At 37.0% G+C, this 22,675-nt stretch overlaps 1 protein-coding gene across 2 annotated transcripts; it reads right to left on the reverse strand.

Moving 5' to 3' along the window:
- Positions 1-5,804: 5,804 nt before the first annotated feature.
- On the reverse strand, positions 5,805-22,446 carry LOC116247660 (monothiol glutaredoxin-S7, chloroplastic). 2 transcript variants are annotated; one of them, XM_031619898.2, is made up of 4 exons: positions 22,184-22,446; positions 21,903-22,094; positions 16,357-16,626; positions 5,805-6,149 (listed from the first exon to the last, which is right to left on the reverse strand). In XM_031619898.2, exons 1-4 carry the CDS (start codon positions 22,203-22,205, stop codon positions 6,094-6,096), a joined length of 540 nt encoding a protein of 179 aa, XP_031475758.1. In that variant the 5' UTR covers positions 22,206-22,446; the 3' UTR covers positions 5,805-6,093. The 2 variants fall into 2 exon arrangements, with proteins under 2 accessions (XP_031475758.1, XP_031475759.1); XM_031619899.2 differs by having other exon boundaries at positions 21,650-22,391.
- Between the last annotated feature and the right edge of the window lie 229 nt (positions 22,447-22,675).

Here is a 22,675-nt window from a genome sequence, read left to right on the forward strand (position 1 = left end):
GAAGGTTGCCAATATAAATTTTTGGACAACTAAACTGATTAGTAAAAGTTCTATTTTCATTGACGAGTTGGAGTTTTGTCGTTTCTTTTGGAATATATGTTGTGTATTCCAAATTATGGCTGGACATATTGTTTGATACTATGGGTTTACCCAAAGGTTTGGTGTACTTCGGATCGAATAAAGATTCATTCAGGATTGTAATGGTACATCTTGTATCTATAAGTGCTTGGACATCAATAAAAGTTTCGTCAAGAACTAGCCTACATTTTATCATTAATTGGTAAAACTGCGGATCATTTGAGTTCTTTTGGTGAATAAAGCTTATAAAACTTTGTGGTTTTTCAACGTTTATTATATTATTGCCATATTCTATGATCAAAGGCTCTTTTCCCTTCTTTAAAGCCTTTTGAAGATGATCAATTTGTTCCTGACATTCAAGAATCTGTTTTTGAATTAGTGTTTTGAATTCTACAACATTATCCCTGAAATTTTCATGTCTTTTAATTCTTTTTTCAAGATGAGATTCTTCAAATTTGTGTTTAGGCTTGTTATCTTCTACAACAGGAAAGTCTAGGTTTGGTTTAAGTTCTTTTAAACATAATCTACAAATTTCATTGTAGCACAAGGTGCATTTCCACTTGTGTTCAATACTAGGGTATCGACATCAAGCGAAATAATGTCTGTTTAGATTGCCATCTCTAAAGTTCCAATTATGTTCACATACTTTGGATTTTTTATTCATCTGTGAAGCTTCCCAATTCTTCAAATTCATCTAATGTGTCGATCTAATGAGCTATGCCAGAATTGGCTTGTACAAAACTTTTTACTAAAGGGTAATCCTCTTCATCAGAAGATAGATTCTTAGTAAAGTCATAGTCTTCTATTGAGACAATTGAGTAAATAGACTCTGACTCACTTACATATTCATCTATGTTAATGAGCTCTTGATTAATGGTATTTATTAGTTCTGCTTCCCTGGAATATGAATTCATTAATTTAGGACCGTGGCTGCCTAAATGGTGATTATTTGTGCACACGATTTAACTTAATTTAGTTTTATAATTTCATTTTTTGTCATATTTTATGACACCTTTGTCTTTATTTAAATATGGTGCTTTACTTTTTTATTTCCTCAAAAAGTATTTCTTACTCTGTTTTTTGGGTTTAGACTTTACTATCTTTTTGCCTTTCTTCTAGTAGGCTTCCTCTTCACAGGATTACTTTCATAATTCTGGGATGTGTCAATATTTTTGCAAAAGGAATGGTCTCCTTCTAGCTGTTTTTGGATTTTAATTTCTATACATTTCTCCTCTAGAAATCTACAGATGCAATATTTTGCATAAAGTTAGGCGCTTTTACATCTTGGAGATAAACAGGCCAATTACCAACTATTTCCTTGCCCAAGGCTCCAGGCAATTTTCTAAAGAGCTTATCTCCTATATTATTTTCATATGGATTCTCTAATATGGATGTGTAATAGTAGTAATCTTTCAGGAATTGCCTAATATGACTCCAACTTGTTAGAGTAAGTTGCTCTAACCTGTTAAGGGCATCATATTGAAGTTCTATAGTTCCCATATTAGGGCTAGCTCCTGTCAGAATAACTTGAATTCTAAACACGAAATTATAAGAGTTAATTCCTAAGGATAAATGCTTTTCATACTCTGTAGGGTGGTTAGGTTTGTAGGCTTCCCAGATTGCTCTAGCAGATTCACCTAAATATGTTTCCAAATAGGCAATCATTTCTATAGAATTCGTATGACCTAGATTTTCTTTGAGGTATGGCCTAGATTTGCTTTGAGGTAATCTTTTATTAAGATTGCACCTCATTGGTCAATAACTGAGGCCAAAGTTGTGGGTCATGAGCCGCCAGGTTTAAAATTCTTTCTTGATCAATAACCTTCTTATCAAGTTGAATATATTTGGATATTCTTTATCAGATGCTCCTAGGCCAGAATAGGCAGAAAATCCTTCTGCAACATTAAAGCCATCAGTTTTGATTTTGATAGCAATGGGTTTAACTATTTCTTCGTCTTCCACTAGCTTAGACTCAATTTTTCTAAGTTAGTTATCATGTTTTCTATTTTTTCAAGTTTAATGTTTAGTTCATTAATCTTGTGATTAAAATTGTTTTCTACAAACTCTAATCATTCCCAAAGAATAAGGGTTTGTTGTTCTACTTGCTGTTTATATTGACACCTAGGAACTTTACTTAATGATTTTATTAAATCATTAATTTGGGCTTCATAATAATCCATATTTTCAGACAAATCTTTTAATAGTTTGTTCTTAATTGGCAAAAAACTGGCTATAGTATCAAATATTCTCGTATTTGATTTACCATTATCTTTTAGGTTTTTGCCTAAGGAGATTATCAGGTCAATTAAAATCCCTTAGGTTACCACTTAGACCAGACCATCTAATAGTCCATACAGATGGTTCACACCTTGGTTGGGGTGCAGTTTTGTTAGCTAAGCCTTCCAAATATGATTCAAAAGCTACCGATGAAATTTGCAGATATGCATTGGAAAAATGTATGGAGAAAGGTAACATATCCTCAATTGATATTGAGCTTCTAGCTATTTCTTATACCCTAAAAGCTTTTGAATTATTTATTCTCAGAAAACAATTTTTTATTCGGACTGACTATGAAGCCATTGTAAACTTTCATGTACAATTACACGAAACAGGAAAAAAGTCTTCAGCAAGACAACGGTTAAATTTCAGAGATATTGTATCAGCTTACTAAGCACAAATCACCTTTGAACACATCAAAGGAAATGACAACAACATCACTGATATTCTTTCACGTCTTCTATCAATATAAAATGGATAGCTTGGCAGAAGAACTATCAAAGGCAATAGACATGCTAACTGGAATCTACAAAGAGCAACAAAAATTGGTGATTCAGGTATTAGACCAACATTCAGAACTTACAAAAAGGCTGGATGAAGCTCTAGATCTCCTACAAACTGTGGAGACAAAATGGGCAACAATGTCTAAAAAGGTGTATATTATGTTATGTACATTATTATTTGTAATACATTGTATACATAATACTATATATATATATATATATATATATATATATATATATATATATATATATATATATATATATATATATATATATATATATATATGTTACATATATATAACACATATATGTTGTTACGTAGTTATACATATATATTTACATATACATATATTATGTATATGTACATATATGCTATAATAATATAAATGTTACATAACATAATATGTACGTAGAACTGTATATACATTATGTTATATGTTGTAAATATAATATGTTAATATCTTATATAACTATTACACTATTAGTATAATTTATGTATATGTGTATTATATGTATGTCATATATGTGTATGTATTATGTCATACATATTACTACATATATGTATATACACATAATACGTATATGTATTATATGTAACATATGTTATATTACACGTATATCACATGTATTGTGTACGTGTAATATTATTACGAATACATGTACATATATTACATATTAGATGTTAAATATGTACGTTACATATATAACCTATATGTTATATACGTACAATATGTTATGTAACATGTTGTATAATATATATTATGTATGTACATGTTATATATAATTTATATGATATATTATATTACATATATTATGAATATATACACAATATATGTAATATAATATATCATATATATTTTACAATATATGTATATACATATGTATTACATTATAACATATATATATATATATAGATATATATGTATAAGTATATATATTTAATATACAAATATTGTATATTGCAATATATGCATTATATTGTATATATGTATTGTGTAATATTATACTTATATATGTTATATACATATATAAAATATGATTATATTATATAATTAGTTCATATATATAGTATATGTATTTATCATTACATATTATAACAATATGAAATATATTATATATAATATGTTATATACGTTTACTTAATTACAAATATATACAATATATAGTACTATATCGTGCTACACGTATACTAGACAAATTATATACATATATATTCACAAACAACGTTTACGTATATGTATATTGTACTGTGCTTATTAAACATATGTACAATATAAGTTATATAATATACAATATATTATATTTATGTTTTATATATGTAATATATAACATACATATATTACACGTATAGTATGTGCATATAATGTTATATGTTGATATATACTATATATTGTACATATGTTACATAATGTAAATAGTGTATATATGCAATATATATACTATATATTACATAGTATACATATAAATAATATATATATATATTATATGTATATATAACATATATATACACGATATATATGCATATATACTATAACATAATATGTTACATGCATATAACTGTATACATATAGAATAATATATGTATATTGTACTATATGTGCAATATAATAATGTCATACATACGTTATATGTATATACATATATATGTGTATATATCTTATATGATAACATATATATACATATATAATATATGTGTAACGTACATACGACGTATACGTTACATATACTATTGTAACATATATATACATTGTATTATATAGTATATATAATACCGTAAAGTTGGACCCTCCCCCTCAAATCTGACTTTAAATCCATACTTTTTAACATGTAGCATGGATTTCAATCTCCCAAAACATACCTTCTTATGCAGCCTCCATCATAGATCCGAAGGAATCAAACCCAACCTTAGGGTTTACCAAGAATCCTAGTCTCCAACGGGTTTACATAAGTCATACCTTGCACAGAAAGTAAACCACTAGAATCTCTTTAACTATGTTTCTTTTGAAATTTGAACGACAACATCTTGAAATGAAATACACTGAAATGAGTTTTTAAAATTTTTTTAAAAAGTAATAACGTTAGTATGTATATTTCCATCATGCCTGGTCAATAGTAATGAACCATTTGAGAAAAACTTGTGACTCGTATATCAAATACATGAACCATTCTGGCCAAATATCGTAGCATCCAAAAGTTCGTAGTCTCTAGAAGTTTTATGTAATATTCAGAAGAAATCTTATTCACCATGCATCAGTATTTTGTTTCACTGCATTGAACGTTGCATTGATGAATGATATGAAACTCAACTAGTTACTTCATTTAAAAGTCTCCACCCTCCATCAAATCATTTTTAAAACTATTTCGGATCCTACAAATTAAACTACTGTGTAAGACAAGTCAAAATATCTCTCTCCACGTTCCCTCTTCATGAGCATTCGCCGTTATCCACTATGAAAGGTACTTGCCTCTTCGGTGATACCCTATGAAAAATTTGAAATATAATTTTGAACATAAATCATATAAATTATTTAATTAAGTTGACAAGCCAATAAATGCACTTTATATATTTTTTTAATTTGGGTACATAGTTACATGATTTGAATCCTATAAACTAATGGTGAAGTCAACACAACCCTCTCTGATTTGTCTGATTTTTACTTTGTTATTCAGACGCCATCTTTTACACAAGCAGCACGCCTTTTTCCATTTGATAGGACAAGACAGGAATGAATTTTCTCGTCTGTCAAGATGAAATGTGAAGCATTCATGCAATGAACTGTCACGCTAACGAATATACCGGCTTGAACCTTCCTAACCTCACGCAATTATTAGGGCCCACATGCTAACGGAAGAAGAAACCATCTGATGCAGATAACAGGACAACGAGCAGTAGAGGAGAGACTGACGGCATTTTCTTCTGTTCAATTGTTCAGTTGCGAGGAGAAGAGAAAAAAACACACTATTTGAGGTGTGTTGCTCATTTAAAATTTTTTCATAACTTTTGAATGTTCTGTCAAAAGTTAGCTTTGTGCGACCAGCACTCACATCTCAACTAGTGAAACATATGATTGCCATATGGGACATAATTATAAGTTGGAATAAGTCCAATTGTTTATTACACCACCGGGAATAGGAAGCCGGAAGCATGACTTAGGAGACGTTTCCCTAACCATGCTGCGGCAGACATCACAATCACAATACACGTAAAAACAGAAGCAAGTTTCACTGGCTGCCATCAGGAGCACATTACTTTTTCCAATAACTCCTGCAATTCCCCCGTCTTGTATGCCTCTGCAGAAATCAGTTAAAAAGTCAAATGCTTTCCTACTAGAAAAAAAAACCTATGAGGAGAAAATGGGAAATGACCTTACATTTTCATTCTATTAGATCCTATAAAAACTTTACATTTTCATTCTTTATAGATGAACAGATAGGAAACTTGGAATCTTTTAGAGCCTTGACACGGCTATAAGGAAAACCAATTAACTGTGACCACACAACTGTCTATAAATAATCATATTTCTTGAATGGACCAAACATATTGATATGAATTGCCATTATACCATACAATAGTTGAAGAGTGCAACATCTCTGAAATCTACGACTTCTGCATCAAAATGTAAATTTTTTTACCAAAAAATTTACTAGGTCCTAATCTCCCAGATTTTACTTGGCAAACTTTCAGCCATACCATAATAAGCTTTACAAGAGTGTCAAAATTTGTGCCCTTGTGTGCCCCCAAGCTGAATGGCATATTTTTTACAACAGAGGATGGAGAGAAACAAAATAAAAAGAAAGGGAGGGATTAATGATGGAAAATAAAAGGAATGGAAAGGAAAGAAACTATTACAAAAACATGTTTGTATCATATTCACAAAAAGGCATTTTTAAAAAAAAAAAAAATGTCTTCCCACTTTCCAAGCATGATAAATAAGTCAGCCGAAAAAAGGGCAAAAACACATGTTTCGAAAAGGACACCAAAACAAAAAAAATGACAATATGTTTTTTAATGTTTTTTTCATTTTAAATGTTTTTCTCACGTTTTCTTATTTTTATATTTTCTTATTTTTTTTATATTTTTCATGTCTTTTGACATTTTTTTACTACCATGTTTTACTTTTCGCATTTTGCTTTTAAGGCATTCTTTTAATTGTTTTAAAATTTGCCGAGACTTGCTCGAGAAAAACAACTTTGTTGTCTTATACCTGAGAAAAAGTTGTTGTTTAAAACATGTAACCAATATTTGTGACTATGGCTTGTATAGGAAGGAAAGGAATATAAAGAATTTAAGTTTGTTTATAACAATGCCCTTGACACCTCTAAACAATATTATGTAAATATTTGATCTCTCTCTCTCTCTTTCATATAACTTTTTTTAGCCTAAGTAAAAACTATTTTACTAAGGTAGAACCTAAAACAGAATATTTAAATATTAAAAAAACTAATTAGTAAAACTAATTATAGCCTTAAATGAAACTAAATAAAAAGAATGATATGCAAAATTCTAATTAACAAAACAAATTACATATCTAATCAATAGACAACAAAAACAAAGAAAACTAATGATCTTAACTGAAGAAAATGCAAATCCTATCTAATCGTTAGTACAACGAAGCATCTTGCTATATCATGTCCTACACTAATTACACAAATATGCTAAAACAGCTAACGTTCAAAGTTACAGCAAATAAAAGCAGCACGAAATATCTCGTGAAGAATTTTTTGCAAAAATGCTAAAATAAGTTAATTAACTTTAAAAACACTCAGGGGGCATTTGGATGCATCATAAACATGGTTTTCTATGAATAACCTGAAAGGGATCAGGTTTTTCACTCCTTTTTATAAAATCAGGTTTTGTCAAAATTGAGTTAACCTCAAACCATTTTCATGGCATCGGAACACTCCAAAAACCTGGCTTTAGAGGCAAAACCCAGTTTTGGGGTATCATCCACACACCCCCTAGAAAGAACCCGATAGGAGGGTCGACCACCATGCAGCAACAGGAGAGAAACAGATTTTGATCTTCTAAAAAACAGTTCTTTTCTGTTATACACTCATGAAAATCAATTTTTTGTAAAGTTTAATTGAAATCGCTTGTGAATCGCACCCCAAAAAAAGGATAAATAAAAATCAATGAGAGCATTGATGGCCGCCACCTTTGGTTCTCTTCCTCCCTCTTTTATTCTAATCACTTATTGTAATTGTTGATTAAGTGAATTAAGTTCTCTCTCTCCTAGGGTTGCGGTTTTGCCCCTAGGTTAAAGCTTCCCCATGGTTTTTCACCTCGTTCCGAGGTTTTCCACGTAAATCTTGTGTTTGTTTACCTTTCTCTTCTTCCGCTGCGTGTCCTTACATGGTATCAGAGCCAAAATCGTGTTGTTTGGCTTCTTCGTTCGTGTGTGATTTAGGGTTTTTTTTGGAACCCTAAGTCTGATCTTGCTGGAGTTCTTTGTCCCACCGCCGCCGACGTAGACCGCCGTCCCACCGCCGCCGACGTCGCCCTACGTCCCGCCGCCGATATAGCCCACGGTCCCACCGCCGCCCGCTGTTGCCTGGCGTGTGCCGCTGCCGTCCGCCGGTCTGTGCCTAGTAAAACTGATCCTGGATGGGCGACTTGGGTGTTGGAAGATAGTCAAGTTAAGGTTTGGATTATTAGTTCTGTTTCTGCTGATATTCAGCCTCTTATTTTGCGAAAGTTGACCTCATATGACATGTGGACTATGCTTGCGAGGATGTATGGTCGTAAAAAGAGAGTCCTGCGTACATACCAGATTAAACGCAACATCTATTCTCTTAAACAGGTGACTTGTCTGTGGCATCCTTCTATGCAGCCCTGAAGACTAAATGGGACGAACTGGATTATCATGTGAATGATGACTGGCATTGTGGTTCTGATCATGAACCGTACTGGCAGAAAGAATGGATGGAGCGCACTTTTATTTTTCTGGGAGGTCTGCGTGATGAGTTTGAATCCATTAGGAGTCAAATTCTCAACTGTGACGAGACCCCTGGAATTGAGGAGGTGTATGCCCGGGTGGAATCTAAGGAAAAACGCCGTCACGTGATGCATATTGACTACAGTCATGGTAGTTCACCCTCTGCTTTTGTTGGCCGTGCTCCAGGGACTGGGCAGCGTCCCATTCGGCGTTGCAGTCATTGTAACAAGTTGGGACACTCAGTTGATTTTTGTTGGGACCTTTATCCTGAGAAGAGGCTCACCCGTGGTCGTCCTCCCTCTGGTAGGCGGGGTCCTCCTATGGCTGATACTAGCTCTCCCAGTGTTGAAAAACCGAAGCTTTCCTCTGACCAAATCAAGGAAATTACAAGCTTACATCAGCCGGTTATCTACTACTAAGGAAGATGCCTCCACGTCTGAGGGAGCTTAGTTAGCCCAAGCTCTTGTTGCCACAAGTGATCAAGGTAATCCCTTACTTGGTGATTGGGTAGTTGACAGTGGAGCTACTCATCATATGACAGGGAACCCTAAGATGTTTCAAGAGTACAAATTGTCTTCAGGGCAGCAACGCGTATCTATGGCTGATGGGTCCTCGATCTCTTGACTGGAAAAGGAAGTTTGTCCTTATTAAATAAATATCTTCTGCATAATGCTCTTCACGTTCCCAATATTCCTGTGAATTTGTTATCTGTCAGTAGTATCACCAAAGAACTCAATTGTAATCTAATTTTCTCTACTGATCATTGTACCCTGCAGGACTTGGTGACGGGGAAGAAGATTGGGATTGGTTCGGTTATTAATGGCCTCTAAAGGCTGCCCGTATAGGTTGCCTCTGCTCTCATCTCAGCCACTAGCAGACAGTCGACGGGCGTGGAGGACAGGTCTAGCATTATGAGATGGCATGAGCGCCTTGAACATCTCCCATTCCAGTTGATTAAGAAGTTGTTTCCTAGGTTGTTTACTTCTGTTTCCATGGACTCCTTCACATGTGAAGTGTGTCAGTTTGCTAAGCATGTTAAGGCTTCGTACCCTATTTCTCTCAATAAAACCACTCGTCCTTTTGCTTTGGTTCACTCTGATGTTTGGGGTCCTTCGGGAGTACCCACTTGTCGTGGTTTCCATTACTTTATGACTCTGATTGATGACTACTCCTGTTGTACGTTCGTGTATTTGTTGAAAGAACGCAGTGAGGTTCCTGTCGTTGTCAAAAATTTTGTTGCCTTTGTCGAAAATCAATTTCAGACCTCTGTTCAGACACTCCGTACTGATAATGCCAGGGAGAATGTCTCCCAATCCCTGGATGACTTCCTGCGGGGCAAGGGTATTGTTCATGAGATGTCCTGTAGTTATACTCCTCCTCAAAATGGCGTGGCCGAACATAAAAATCGCCATTTATTAGATGTCACCCGAGCTATTATGTTCCACTGGCACGTTCCTAAGCGCTACTGGGGCGATGCTCTCCTCACTAGTGCCCACCTCATCAACCGTATGCCCACTCGTGTGTTGAATGGCCGTACTCCTTACTTTGTGCTCAGTCCCACTCATAACCCCTGACCTCTTACTCCTCGGGTGTTCGGGTGTGTTTGCTTTGTTCATAACCATAGTCCCACCATCAAGAAACTTGACCCTCGGTCTGTCAAAGCTGTCTTCTTGGGGTATTCCTCCACTCAGAAGGGATATAAATGTATTGATCCTACTACCTCCAAAATCTATGTCTCCCGGGATGTTACCTTTCATGAACATGAGGCGTATTTTCCTGTGAATCCTCTTCAGGGGGAGTGTATAGGGGACAGTGTGGAAGAGTATTCTCCAAATCAGCTTATTCAGTTTACTTCTTGGACTACAAACTTAGTCACAGTGTGGAAGATACAGTCAGAGATGATAAAGACAGTCATGTGGAAGGGGGCCCTGTGGATGATCAGCCCACATCCCGTGATCATTTGTTTGGGCAGGTTTACACTAGAAAGGAGAAAGATGTGGTTGAGACTGTTGATGTAACCAATCCCAATCTTGTGAGTTCCCCGAATGAACCAAGTCCAATGAATGAAGAGCTTCCCATAGCCCTGCGCAAGGGGACCAGGTCATGTACTTCTCACCCTATTCAGAGATTTGTCTCATATTCAAAACTCAGTAAAGAATACAAATGTTTTATTACCACTCTGTCTATGTCTGTGATTCCCAGGTGTGTGGAAGATGCTAGAGAGGATCCTAAATGGCTATAGGCTATGACAGAGGAGATGGATGCCTTGGCAAAGAACAACACTTGGGAAGTGGTCGATATTCCCAAGGGGACTCACTTAGTTGGTTCCAAGTGGGTGTTTAGTGTGAAGTATAAACCTGATGGCACTGTGGAACAGTATAAAGCGCGTCTGGTTGCAAAGGGGTTCAGCCAAAAATACAGAATTGACTATCTTGAAACCTTTGCTCCTGTTGCAAAACTGAAGACTGTGAGGGTCATTTTGACACTTGCAGTGCAAAATAAGTGGGGCATGGACCAGCTTGATGTCAAGAACGCCTTCTTGAACGGCCATCTAGAGGAGGAGGTCTATATGAGCATGCCTCCCGGATATGCTCAAAGTGGAAAATGTTGTCATCTCAAGAAGGCCCTGTACGGCCTGAAGCAGTCCCCTAGAGCATGGTTTGAAAGACTGAGGGAGGTAATGAAGACAAATGGGTGCAAACAAGGAAATGGTGATCATACCCTGTTCATTAAGCAGAGAAGTGGCCTGGTGAGCATTCTTCTTGTGTATGTTGATGATATGATTGTCACAGGTGATGATGAAGAAGAGAAAAGGAAGATGAAGGAGAGGTTAGCTGCTGAATTTGACCTTAAAGATCTGGGAAAATTAAGGTACTTTCTGAGAATAGAGATTGCACGATCAGAGACAGGGCTAGTTATGAGCCAAAGGAAGTACACTCTGGACCTCCTGAAAGAGACAGGTAAACTGGGATGCAGGCCCTTTCTAACTCCAATGGAGTCAGGTACAAAGATAAGTATCAAAACTGGTAACATCCTGGATGAGGAAGCAAAAGGACGGTATCAGAGGCTGGTTGGTAAGCTTATTTATCTTACTCTTACTCGCCTTGATATTACTTATGCTGTAAATGTGTTGAGTCAGTTTATGCATGCTCCTGATTGTCACTGGAAGAGTGCAGAAAGAGTGTTGGGGTACCTGAAGAATAACCCAGGTAAAGGGTTACTGTATACACGGCAGGACAAACTTAATATTGAAGGATACTCTGACGCCGATTGGGCTGGTTGCACGGATACCAGGTCTACCACAGGGTACTGCATCTTTCTAGGGGGAAACCTGGTGGTATGGAGGAGTAAAAGGCAGAAGGTCTGTTCTAGATCCAGTGTTGAGGCTGAATACAGGGCTGTTGCTGGGGGTTACAGAGATGTTATGGCTAAAGATTCTTCTAGCAGATATTGGAATTGAAATTGAAGAGAAGATGAAAATGTATTGTGACAATAAGTCTGCGATTAACCTGGCAAATAATCCCGTCCTGCATGACAGAACCAAACATGTGGAGATAGATCGCCACTTCATACGGGAACGCATAGATTCAAAGGAGTTGATCCTTCCTTATATGAAGTCTGAAGATCAAATTGCAGATGTTCTAAACAAAGCCTTATGTACATCTCAATTTGAAAAGAATGTTAGCAAGCTTGGCATGTTTGACATGTATGCCAAGCTTGAGGAGGAGTGTTAGAATACCGTGTAATAGGGAACCGGGTCCGGATATGGACCCGGTACCCATGGGCGTGGGAACCGAGGACGGGCTTGGTTCCCTAAGCAGGTCTCTCTTCCTCCCTCTTTTATTCTAATCACTTATTGTAATTGTTGATTAAGTGAATTAAGTTCTCTCTCTCCTAGGGTTGCGGTTTTGCCCCTAGGTTAGAGCTTCCTCGTGGTTTTTCACCTCGTTCCGAGGTTTTCCACGTAAATCTTGTGTTTGTTTACCTTTCTCTTCTTCCGCTGCGTGTTTTTACAATAAGCATATAATGTTTTTTTATTTATATCACTTGTTTATTTAAATGTTGCTTTCTTTTTTATTTTTTTGTGTTATTTTTCAAATATACACAGACATATCCTGCCGTATCCCCATACCCACATTTTCTAAAATTGCTGTATATAAACTCATATCTCTGTACCCGTACCCATGTTACTGAGATCAAAAGGAATACCATGCGACTGAGATCAAAAGGAATAAGAAAAAGCAAATATGCATAAAAACAAAAGCATAAGAAGACGAAGGGAAAAGCTAAGCCACACGGGTGCTTTAAAAGGCACCTGCAGCCACGTCGATGTGATGCGAATGTGGTGCGAACTGCAAACATGGGTGCAGGTCCAACACGGACCCAGGCCGCACGTGCTTCTTCCCTTTTTTTTTCTCTTCTTTCTATCTCTTTTTCCCCTTTTTTCTTTTTCCCATCTCTTTTTTCTTCCCTCATTTTTCCTCCTTTCTATGTCTCTCTTTCATATTCTCAACTTCTTTTCAGTCAGGCAGACAGTCACATGCATATATATATATATATATATCTATATATATATCCTGGCCTTTAAAATTGATTGAGGACAGCAAAAGGATGACCAGTCTGTCGTCCTTTAAAAAAAATGACTAGACAAACAATATTTTAAAAACAATCTTATTCAATTTAAAATTTTAAAAGTAAACAACCTTCAATTTCCGTGCAACTTTAAAGCACACCCAGCAGAAAAAATGACCTTTGAATAAAATAAATTTCCAGTAATATATATATATATATATATATATATAGCCACATCCCCCACCCAAAGTTTTTTGAGATGTGTCAAGCACCTGCATCCACACTTGCACTGGCACCAGCACCCTACACCCTTGTGACATAGGAGAAAAGATCTCTCAAATGGAAAATGAAGAAGGAAAATAGACGAGAGAAAAAAAACTAGGTTGTCCATTTTAGAAAACCACTTTCTAATTATCAACAGGGTAAAACACCCAAACTTCTCAAAACTCAAGTATGGATACAATTCTACATCTCACATCAAGAAATCCCTTCAGCAACGAGAGAACCAGTGCACCAAGGCACTATAAACCTGCTGTCCACACAGCAGCAAGCAGCACCTAAACAAGGCACTAGAGCCTAGTACAGAAGCACACGAGAGAGTAGGAAGAGAACTTTCATTAAAGAATAAACAAGGGTTGTAAAAACAGCCTCACTAAAAATAGGCTACAAGAGGGCTTTATACATGAAAAAGTAGGAAGCTGTTGGAGGACCAACAGCTAGAAATGTGGTCGTTGGGGGTCCAAGTCCAACATCTCCTACAAAATAATAAATATAAACAGAAAATAAAATACAGAAAAACAAAAAGAAATAAGGAATACAAATAAATCCTATGTACAGGTATATGTCAGTTTATAATTTATATACACATATATATGTAATATACAAATGAAGTATATACAAGTACTCACAAGTATATTCTAACACCCCCTCAAACATATGGTGCCATCACCAGAAGTTTGCAAAGAAGCAATCAAGAAGGGTCTTCCATTCTAGATTCCAGGCTAACCATATAATAACACAGAAGATCTTCCAAAATTAGGCTTGTAGACTGTAGTGCAGCTTTCATTACAAATATGCTTCAAAGAAATATTGTGTCAAATACCAGACTGACTTCAACATTTTACAGCAGATAAAGCTGAATCCAAAGAAACCAATTCAATCATTCACAAGAGCAACACAATAGGAACCTCAGACTCCAAACTGGTAGTGGCTGATTACAGACAAAATGCATTCTATATCTGTTTCATAAACAACACCTTCACAAAAATTAAATAGGCTGCATACTAGAGGAATCGAGAAAAAATCCTCAATTGCACACAACTAGATCTTGTTAAAGGCTTCAAAAATGTTTCACAACTATTAAAAATCTTAGACAAACTCTGATACAAACATTATGTGCAGAAGTCTAAAAGCTCCTTTCTTTACAATTGTGCTACTTCCAATGCAGTCTTAATGCCATGAAAACCAGATTTTGAAAGAGAATCATATGGCAAAGGTTCATAGCCTTTAGAGAAGCAGAAAGTGTCTTGATGAAGACAAATAAGACGGCTGAATATCAAAATAAAACCATTTTTAAACGATTAATTTTATACAAAGAAAGACAAAGGTTTTCGGAGAGGTCTACTTGACAAAAAATGGTACTCATCCAAATAAATTTGAGCATCCAGCATACCACTATATATGCTCATAGGCATATTTTAAACGTTTACATATTTATAATGAGACATCTGGTGTCAATATGTCTTTTTTGTGTCCTTGTGTTTTCCTTTATTTATAAATTATTTGTGCCCTAAGGGTGCTTTTGTGATAAGCCTTCTAGACATTGTGAATGTCCAACAGCTAGTTGGGCACTTCTAGTGGCTAGATGGCTGGCCTGTTGTGTATAAATAAGATAGGCTTCTCTTTTGTAGTTTCATGTACTTTATAATGCATTCAAGGATGTTATTATTATTTGAATGTGATTATATCCTTTCTCTGTGTGTGATTATGTGTTTCTGTGGGATACAGGTGATTTGTAACTTTGTGAGAAATATTTTGGAGGCCTTTTTTCATGATATATGTAAAGGACTTTCAATTTTACAATGTAATGGAATCAACTAAGAAGCAGAAAATAAATCTCCAAAAGTGTCCCCATTTTTGGGAAAAGAATACAGTTATCTACTCTTCAAGCATGCTTTCTAACCTTCATAGGAGCCTCTAGTACCTAGAGCCAAAGCTGTTTCATTTAGTAAAAGCATCAAGATTCCATATATCTTAGACAAACAACAAAAAGCAAGGTCTCATTCAATGGCACATCATAACTTGTTTGGTCAAACCCCTTGAATAAAGTGACAATAATCATTTCAAACAAAATATATGTGCGCCCACAATCACATGACCACGTGCAGCAGAGAGAAAGAAGAGAGAGATATTTAATGTTTAAAAATACGATAGATGTCGGAGAGCAATTAGACAATAGCCTTTAAACATGAGAATAGGGAAATGTAATGCACGAAGTTGGTCGGGCCATAAAAGGCTTTAATAGACCCATATAGTCAACCCCATGAAAGGTGTTACCGTGTTAGTGAACCCTGAAATAACAGAGAATTTAAGAGGTCCTTTCTGGGCTAACCCTTAAGAGAACAAGGGTGTGTGAATGTTGTTACTGCATGCTGTTGCAGGTCATCAAGAATCATAGTGCGCCGTGGAAGTGTCGGGCCCCCATAACCCACAAAAAGATTGAAACACGGTTCTGATACCAGTTAGCTACTGGCTACCTTCTGGATTACCTGCAACAGAATGCAATAACATCACCCACACACCTCGATTCTCCTCAGGTTTCTAGGAAAACAACTCTTAATTTTTTATTACTTCGGTGTTCACTAACACATCTTATATGGGAGTAACCATATGGGTCTACCAAAGCCCTTTGCGACCCGACCCACTTATTTACTATACTTACCTATTCTTATAGTTACAAAATTGCAGCTGGTTAAATGATCATCACTTACCTACTGTTATATCACAGCCACCAAAAAATTCTCCATCAATATAAAGCTGTGGAAATGTAGGCCAGTTGGAGTATTCCTTCAACCCCTGACGTAAATTCTCATTCTCCAGTATATTCAATGTTTCAAATCCCACGTTTAATGACTTCAATATCTGTACAACAGTGTGTGAAAATCCACATTGAGGAAATTCCTTGGTTCCCTTCATAAAAAGCACCACTTTGTGTGATGAAACCACTTTATCCAAAGTAGACTTCAGTTCAGGTGTCAATGCTGCCACAGTATGGTTAAACTAAGTAAGGAAACTAATTAAGTACAAACAGTCCACATATCCACAGTCTTAACATTGACAAACACAAAGTGTCATTATAGCTATCACACCTAGGCGTAGTCACAAATTTTTTCAACATTTTTCAACATTACGATACTATTTTTAGAATTTAAGGATTAGCTCTAATGAACTATGCATCTATGTTTTTATATGTACTGTCATATATCTTAAACTCCTCGTACTTTGATGTATGATTTGTATATATAAATATATGTATGTATGCATAAGTCTTTATGTATTTATTTTCTTTTTCTTTTTCTTGTATATTCTGTATATCTTTTAATATTTATTTATTTATCAAGAGAACTAGCTGTTGGCTGCTCCCAACGGCTAGAAATCTAGCCATTGGAGGTGCCCAACAGCTAGCTCCTTTTCTCCTTCCTTACTTTCTTCTATAAATAATGAACTTGGGTCTCTTGCTTTGTAGAGCTTTAGGCCTGGTTTTGTACCTTATTTGAGATTAATTAGAATTGTCACACCTCTGGTTTGAGGTTTCTCCTTGTGTGATTTCTTGAAGTGGCGGTGTCTTCTTCAAGAGTGTGACTCTTGAAGTGTTTCTAACTTTCCATTCTCAAGTTGAGGCCTGGTTGACATGGTATCAGAGCTTTGGTTTGGCTCTAATTTTACTGATTTTCAAGGCCTTGAGGAATCAGCTCTTGCTGCCTTCGTGGCTGTAACACATACCAACTGTTTGATGAAAGTGATGGTTGTTGTTTTGCATAAAGAAAAGTTATCTTCTGCTGAAATTGTTGCTCATTTTGTGGCTGGTTTCGTGGACTATTTTGGTGTCATCTCAAGCTCCTTTGTTGCTGATATCGTGGACTATTTTGCTGCTGCCTCAAGCTCTATTAATGCTGATTTTATAACTGATTTCATCTTGGTGCTGCTTCAACAGTAACTGCACTGGAATCTCCCACGATGTCCTCATAATGTCGGCCTCTAAGTCACACGGGTGCGGGTGCGATACGGGTGCAAATACGGGGACGGACACGGCAATTTTCACAATTCTCGGATACGCAAATACGGCAAATATAATATTATCAAAAATTATAAATTGAAAAAAAAAACATTAAATTAATAGTTCACTATTAAAGTCACAAACAAACAAAACATTGTTTATCACAAAACATTGTTTATCAATATCATCATTCTAGTCATTTATCAGACAAACAGAAAAAAAAAACCCCAAAGAGAAAGGGAGAAGAGCTCAACTTAACTTAAAATCTGTCTTTTTTAGTTCAGATTGGGTCTAATCCAGACCCGATCCAAAACGTATCCATGCCGTATCCGCACCCGTATCCCCGTATTGACACGGATACGTGGGCCAGATAGGCGTATCCGTGTGACTTAGGTCAGCTTGTGCCCCTCCTCCATGAGTATGTTTATGTACATTTCAGGACTTACAAACTGGGAAAATGATTGGTAGAGGTTATAAGCAAAGGGGCTCTACATCCTGTCTGATTATGCGGGTCAGCCTCCTCAACTTCTTCATTGTCCTCCACCTTCCAGTGGCATCTTAGACTAGGTCATCCATCCTTCTCCAAGCTTCGTCACCTACTTCCTCATCTATCAGTACTGGAGTTGTTCCAGTGTAAAGCCTGTCAACTTGGCACCATAGCAGTTATTCATCAAGTCTCAGTCCGTCCGGTTGTAGACTATTTGATCCTCTTTATGTTGATGTGTGGGGTCCTAGCAGAGTTGCTAGTAGGTCTAGAATTTTGTTATTTCTTTGTCATTGTTGATGATTATTCTCGAGTCACTTGAGTTTTCCTTTTGAAAGAAAGGCCTAAAGTCATATGTACTCTCAAGAACCTTATTATTGAAATAAAGACTTAGTTTGGTATTTTTGTTAAAAGCATTTGCACTGATAACGCTCTTAAGTTCAAGACATCTACGTTAATGAAATTTTACTTTGATAATGACATTTCCACTTAGTTTACTTTTCCCTATACCTTCCAACAAAATGGAGTAGCTAAGCGAAAATATCACTCTTTTAAATGTGGTACGTTCCTTAATGCTTCATACTCATTTACCTTCATGTTTGTTGGGAGATGTCATTCTCATTGCCTGTTACTTGACCAACCGTTTACCCTCACCTCTATCAACAACCAAGTTCTCATTAAACTTGTGTACCCACAGGCCACAAAGACATTTGTTTTCGATTGCTCCCAAAATATTTGGTTGCACATACATTGTTCACATCCTTGGGCCTACACGTGATAAATTGGCCGCTCAAGCAATTAAATGTATCTTTATTGGCTACTTTAGAAATCATAAAAGTTTTGACCCCTTGACTCAAAATGAGTATACCAGTGTGGATGTCACATTCTTTGAGTCTCATCCTTATTATAGTCCATCTCCCACCTCTACTGCGATGCCACGATCATCTGACCCACTACCTATCCCGCCCATTCCATTGAAGTCATTCTCACATGAGTCTCCTACTAGTGAGTCTCCTTTTGGTGTCTCCAAGTTTCTTGGTCCTCCACTGATCTACACACGTCGACAAAACCCCTTTCATGATCATTCCTCAATTTATTCTCAAGATGTAAATACATTTGAGGTGAGTACACCTAGTCCATCTGAGCCCACTATATATAGATATATACCTAGTCCATCCTAGCCCACAACCTGGTACAATACCAAAAAAAAAAAAAACAGAGAGGCATGCGACCAGTGCAGACAGCTTAGGAAGATGACGGTGGATGATGGTGGTAGACTTAGGGGCAGAGATCTTTCGGGTGCTGTTGGTCGACAATCAACGAAAAATTCAGCAAGCTGAACTGCAGTGAGTCGACGGGGGCAACGCCAGAGCTTCAAAGCAATAGTAGAGGAGAGGGACGCTAGCACCTGCAGCAGCGATAGCAGCGGCACCGAGAATTGTAGAGGAGAGGGTGACGTCAGACCTTCACGGCAGTAGCAGAGGAGAGCAACGTCGACAACAGTAAAGGAGGCGGCGCCGGGTGACAACAGGAAGGGGCGACGGGCGACAGGCAATGGCAAAAAGGGGCAATGTCAGGAAGAGGCAATAGGCGACGACAGGAATCTCGTTCAACAAGAGCTCATAAACCCATCTCTGATACTATGTTGAATAGAAATGCGACAAAGAACACAAAAATGTAACACAAAAATGTAACATGAAAAACCTCAACACGAGGAAAAAACCATGGCAGGAGGAGAGGATTCCTAGTGCTCACTAGCAGCCAGTTTCAGTCCCTCTCTTAATCTTTCATTCACACTCTTTAAATTAGGCTTTACACAAGTTGCTTAAATAGGACCCAACATGAACCGCCCCTTTAGAGCGGGTCGGATTGGGTACAAACCCGGACCCAGTCATACATAACACACCAACAGACCCCCATGTAATTGAAGTTACATGGGCTCACCAATGGTTTGCCTTTGTCTTCTGTTGAGTCACGTTTGACTGCTATATATCGAAAAATGCCACACCCTGACATGTGTGTGACATAGCATCTGATATAATTGATGAAATATATACAAGCCAATTAAAAACAACAAACTGAACAAATGCACAATGTAGCTGAGATGTTAAAAAGGATCAGAACATTCTAGTGCTTCCTCCTGTGACAAAAATAAAGTACAACTTACTGTAATGGTGCAGGGGCAGGCACAATCATGGATGGAAACACCACCAAAGAGCAGTTTCTAAGATCTCATTTATGTGCATGAGTGAATGTGTGTGTTTGAGAGATTAGGGACAAAAGCAGAATATGGAACAACTCTGAGCTTTCTGGTAATGTAGCTTAAATGGTTCACATGTTGACACCAAAGGTAACTTTTCTAATAGGTGGATGATGACTAAGGTTTGACGTTATAAAGTTACTTTGAATATGGCAATCCAGAAGTCATTCAATCAGCTTGACTGGATAACTCATTTTGGATCTCATGAGCTTGTTGTATTATCTCTAACTACAGTAAATGCATATATAAATAATAATAGTTGCTAGTTTGGTACTTGGTATTTACTGATCAATAAAATATAGCACAAGTAATGCATTAGTTGACTCCGAAAACAACATCATTTGCATTTCAAAACTAAAAATAAGTAGATATACAAGATATAGTAGTCAAAAACAAGTCAAGTGAAAAGCATCTATACTACTAAAATTTTCAAAACCAAGTTAGACGATCTATAATCACAAACATCTAATGCATGCCAAAATGGCTCAACAAGTTTTTTTTTTTTTTTTTCACTCTGTATAAAGTTGGACTAGGTCAAATTTCACGCAAACCAGTTTCAGACAAAGATAATCATGGTGTTGAGTGCACTTGGCACTGTTTTGACCATGTCCAATGTCCTGTCATACGAACACTGGTGCAGCACCATTATAGGAGTGCCACATGGGTAACACCATGACTGTTGAAATAATCCTTTCTTTTAGTGAAAATCAAGCCATCCTACTGCTAAGGAATCATCAGTGTCTACATTCTCCACACTTGTAAATGATACTAAATGAACCCAACACATATAAACCTAATCCTGAAACAGAAGATCACGGTGTAAGGTGGAATAAACAAAGATGATAACGCATGGAGTTGCAGGTGTTGTCGCATGACATTCTGAATATAAGAAGCTTAATTATCGAACTACTGCCTTATAATTCAAAGTGGCTCCACGTGACAGACAAAAATTTAGACATCCTCCCGTCCAGTGATGCAAGTCGCAGAAGTAGATTAATCATCGGTTCTTAATAGGTATTACTAAATTTCTGGCAGAACATAAATACATGTGAAATTCCGTTAAATTAGCACGTAGGACTAGCAGAAGTTTACTGGAACTAGATTGCATGAGAAACAGATGGTTCACGAAAGAAGCATATGAAAATTAGAGACGACGATAATAAAGGCACGCTGATGAAGGACACACCGTTTCTTATTGAAGGGCAAACGGATGCGACTACGGAGTACGGACTACGGTGGACGGGGATGGACGGAAATCAGTACCTGCGGAACATCGAAAAGAAGCACCTATCCCTTTCTCCCGAAGGGTCTTTGAGGAGAGCCTAAGCACCGCGTTATCAACTATTAGCGACCCATGTTGCCGGAACGAAGCAAAACTCCTGCTTCGAGCCGAGCAGGGGAGAGGGGGTCTCCATAAGGAAGAGAGCATCATAGCAGCTGCTGCCGAGGCCATTCTTTTCTCGTCTTCGACACGAACGACCCAAATATCAAAGTTTATATCGCAATAGGGGCTTACCTCCAGATGATGCTGCTGCTGCTGGGAGGGGAGGACTCCCCAGTGGTAGTAGAAAATCTGCGTTATCCTGAGGTTCTCCGTGAAGCACGGGAGAGCGACAAAGAGAGAGAAGATTAAACTCACATCCGCCTACATCTTGGTCGCCGGCCGTCACTCCTTTATTTGCTTTGTCGATATTTGTTTGCTCTTTCCCTATTTTAACCGTTTTGGCCGGTTAAAGGCAAACCAGGGAATTGATTTGAGCACACCGAATTAACAATTCAAAACTCATAATAAGTCACCTGAAAAGACTGTCTCTCTCATTCGCTATAATCTCAAAACGACAAGAAAGCAAACTAGGCAAGTGATGATGCATCATCCTTCACCAGTTAGCATCACCATCCCGGTCCACAGACTCTCCACCACCAAAAACGCTTTCCTGAATATAAAAAGCAAAAGCGAATGCAATAATAAGAGCTAATATGGTTCCCCCTGGCTTCTGGTCTTATATTATTTCAGTTCTCTCGGATATTCCCGGCTACCTTGAATATTTATATACAGTGCCCAGCTTTTCCATGCTAAAAAACACGCAGCACAAAGCCCTCATTCTTACAGGTCGTGGAATAGCGACATGCCGTGCAAAGTGGTGGACAGCCCCACGCATTGACCTCAATGCTCAATTGCTGATGCCAGACAAAAATGAAACTGGCATGCCCTAGCTCGGTTTTCCGCTGGTTGAAAAGTGCTTTTCAAGTATGTCTTTGACACTGAATTGAGATAGGTGGCCCGACAGG

Source organism: Nymphaea colorata, chromosome 2, assembly GCF_008831285.2.
Source record: "Nymphaea colorata isolate Beijing-Zhang1983 chromosome 2, ASM883128v2, whole genome shotgun sequence".
NCBI lineage: Eukaryota > Viridiplantae > Streptophyta > Magnoliopsida > Nymphaeales > Nymphaeaceae > Nymphaea > Nymphaea colorata.

Bases quoted from the DNA above. Each gene is read 5' to 3' on its own strand.
- LOC116247660 (XM_031619898.2), bottom strand. From the start codon at position 22,205: ATGAGAGAGACAGTCTTTTCAG. The intron at 22,095-22,183 runs GTGACTTATTAT...CGGTTAAAATAG, and splicing joins GAGAGAGACAGTCTTTTCAG to GGAAAGAGCAAACAAATATC. The intron at 16,627-21,902 runs GTAAGCCCCTAT...ATACTGTGGCAG, and splicing joins AGCAGCAGCATCATCTGGAG to CATTGACACCTGAACTGAAG.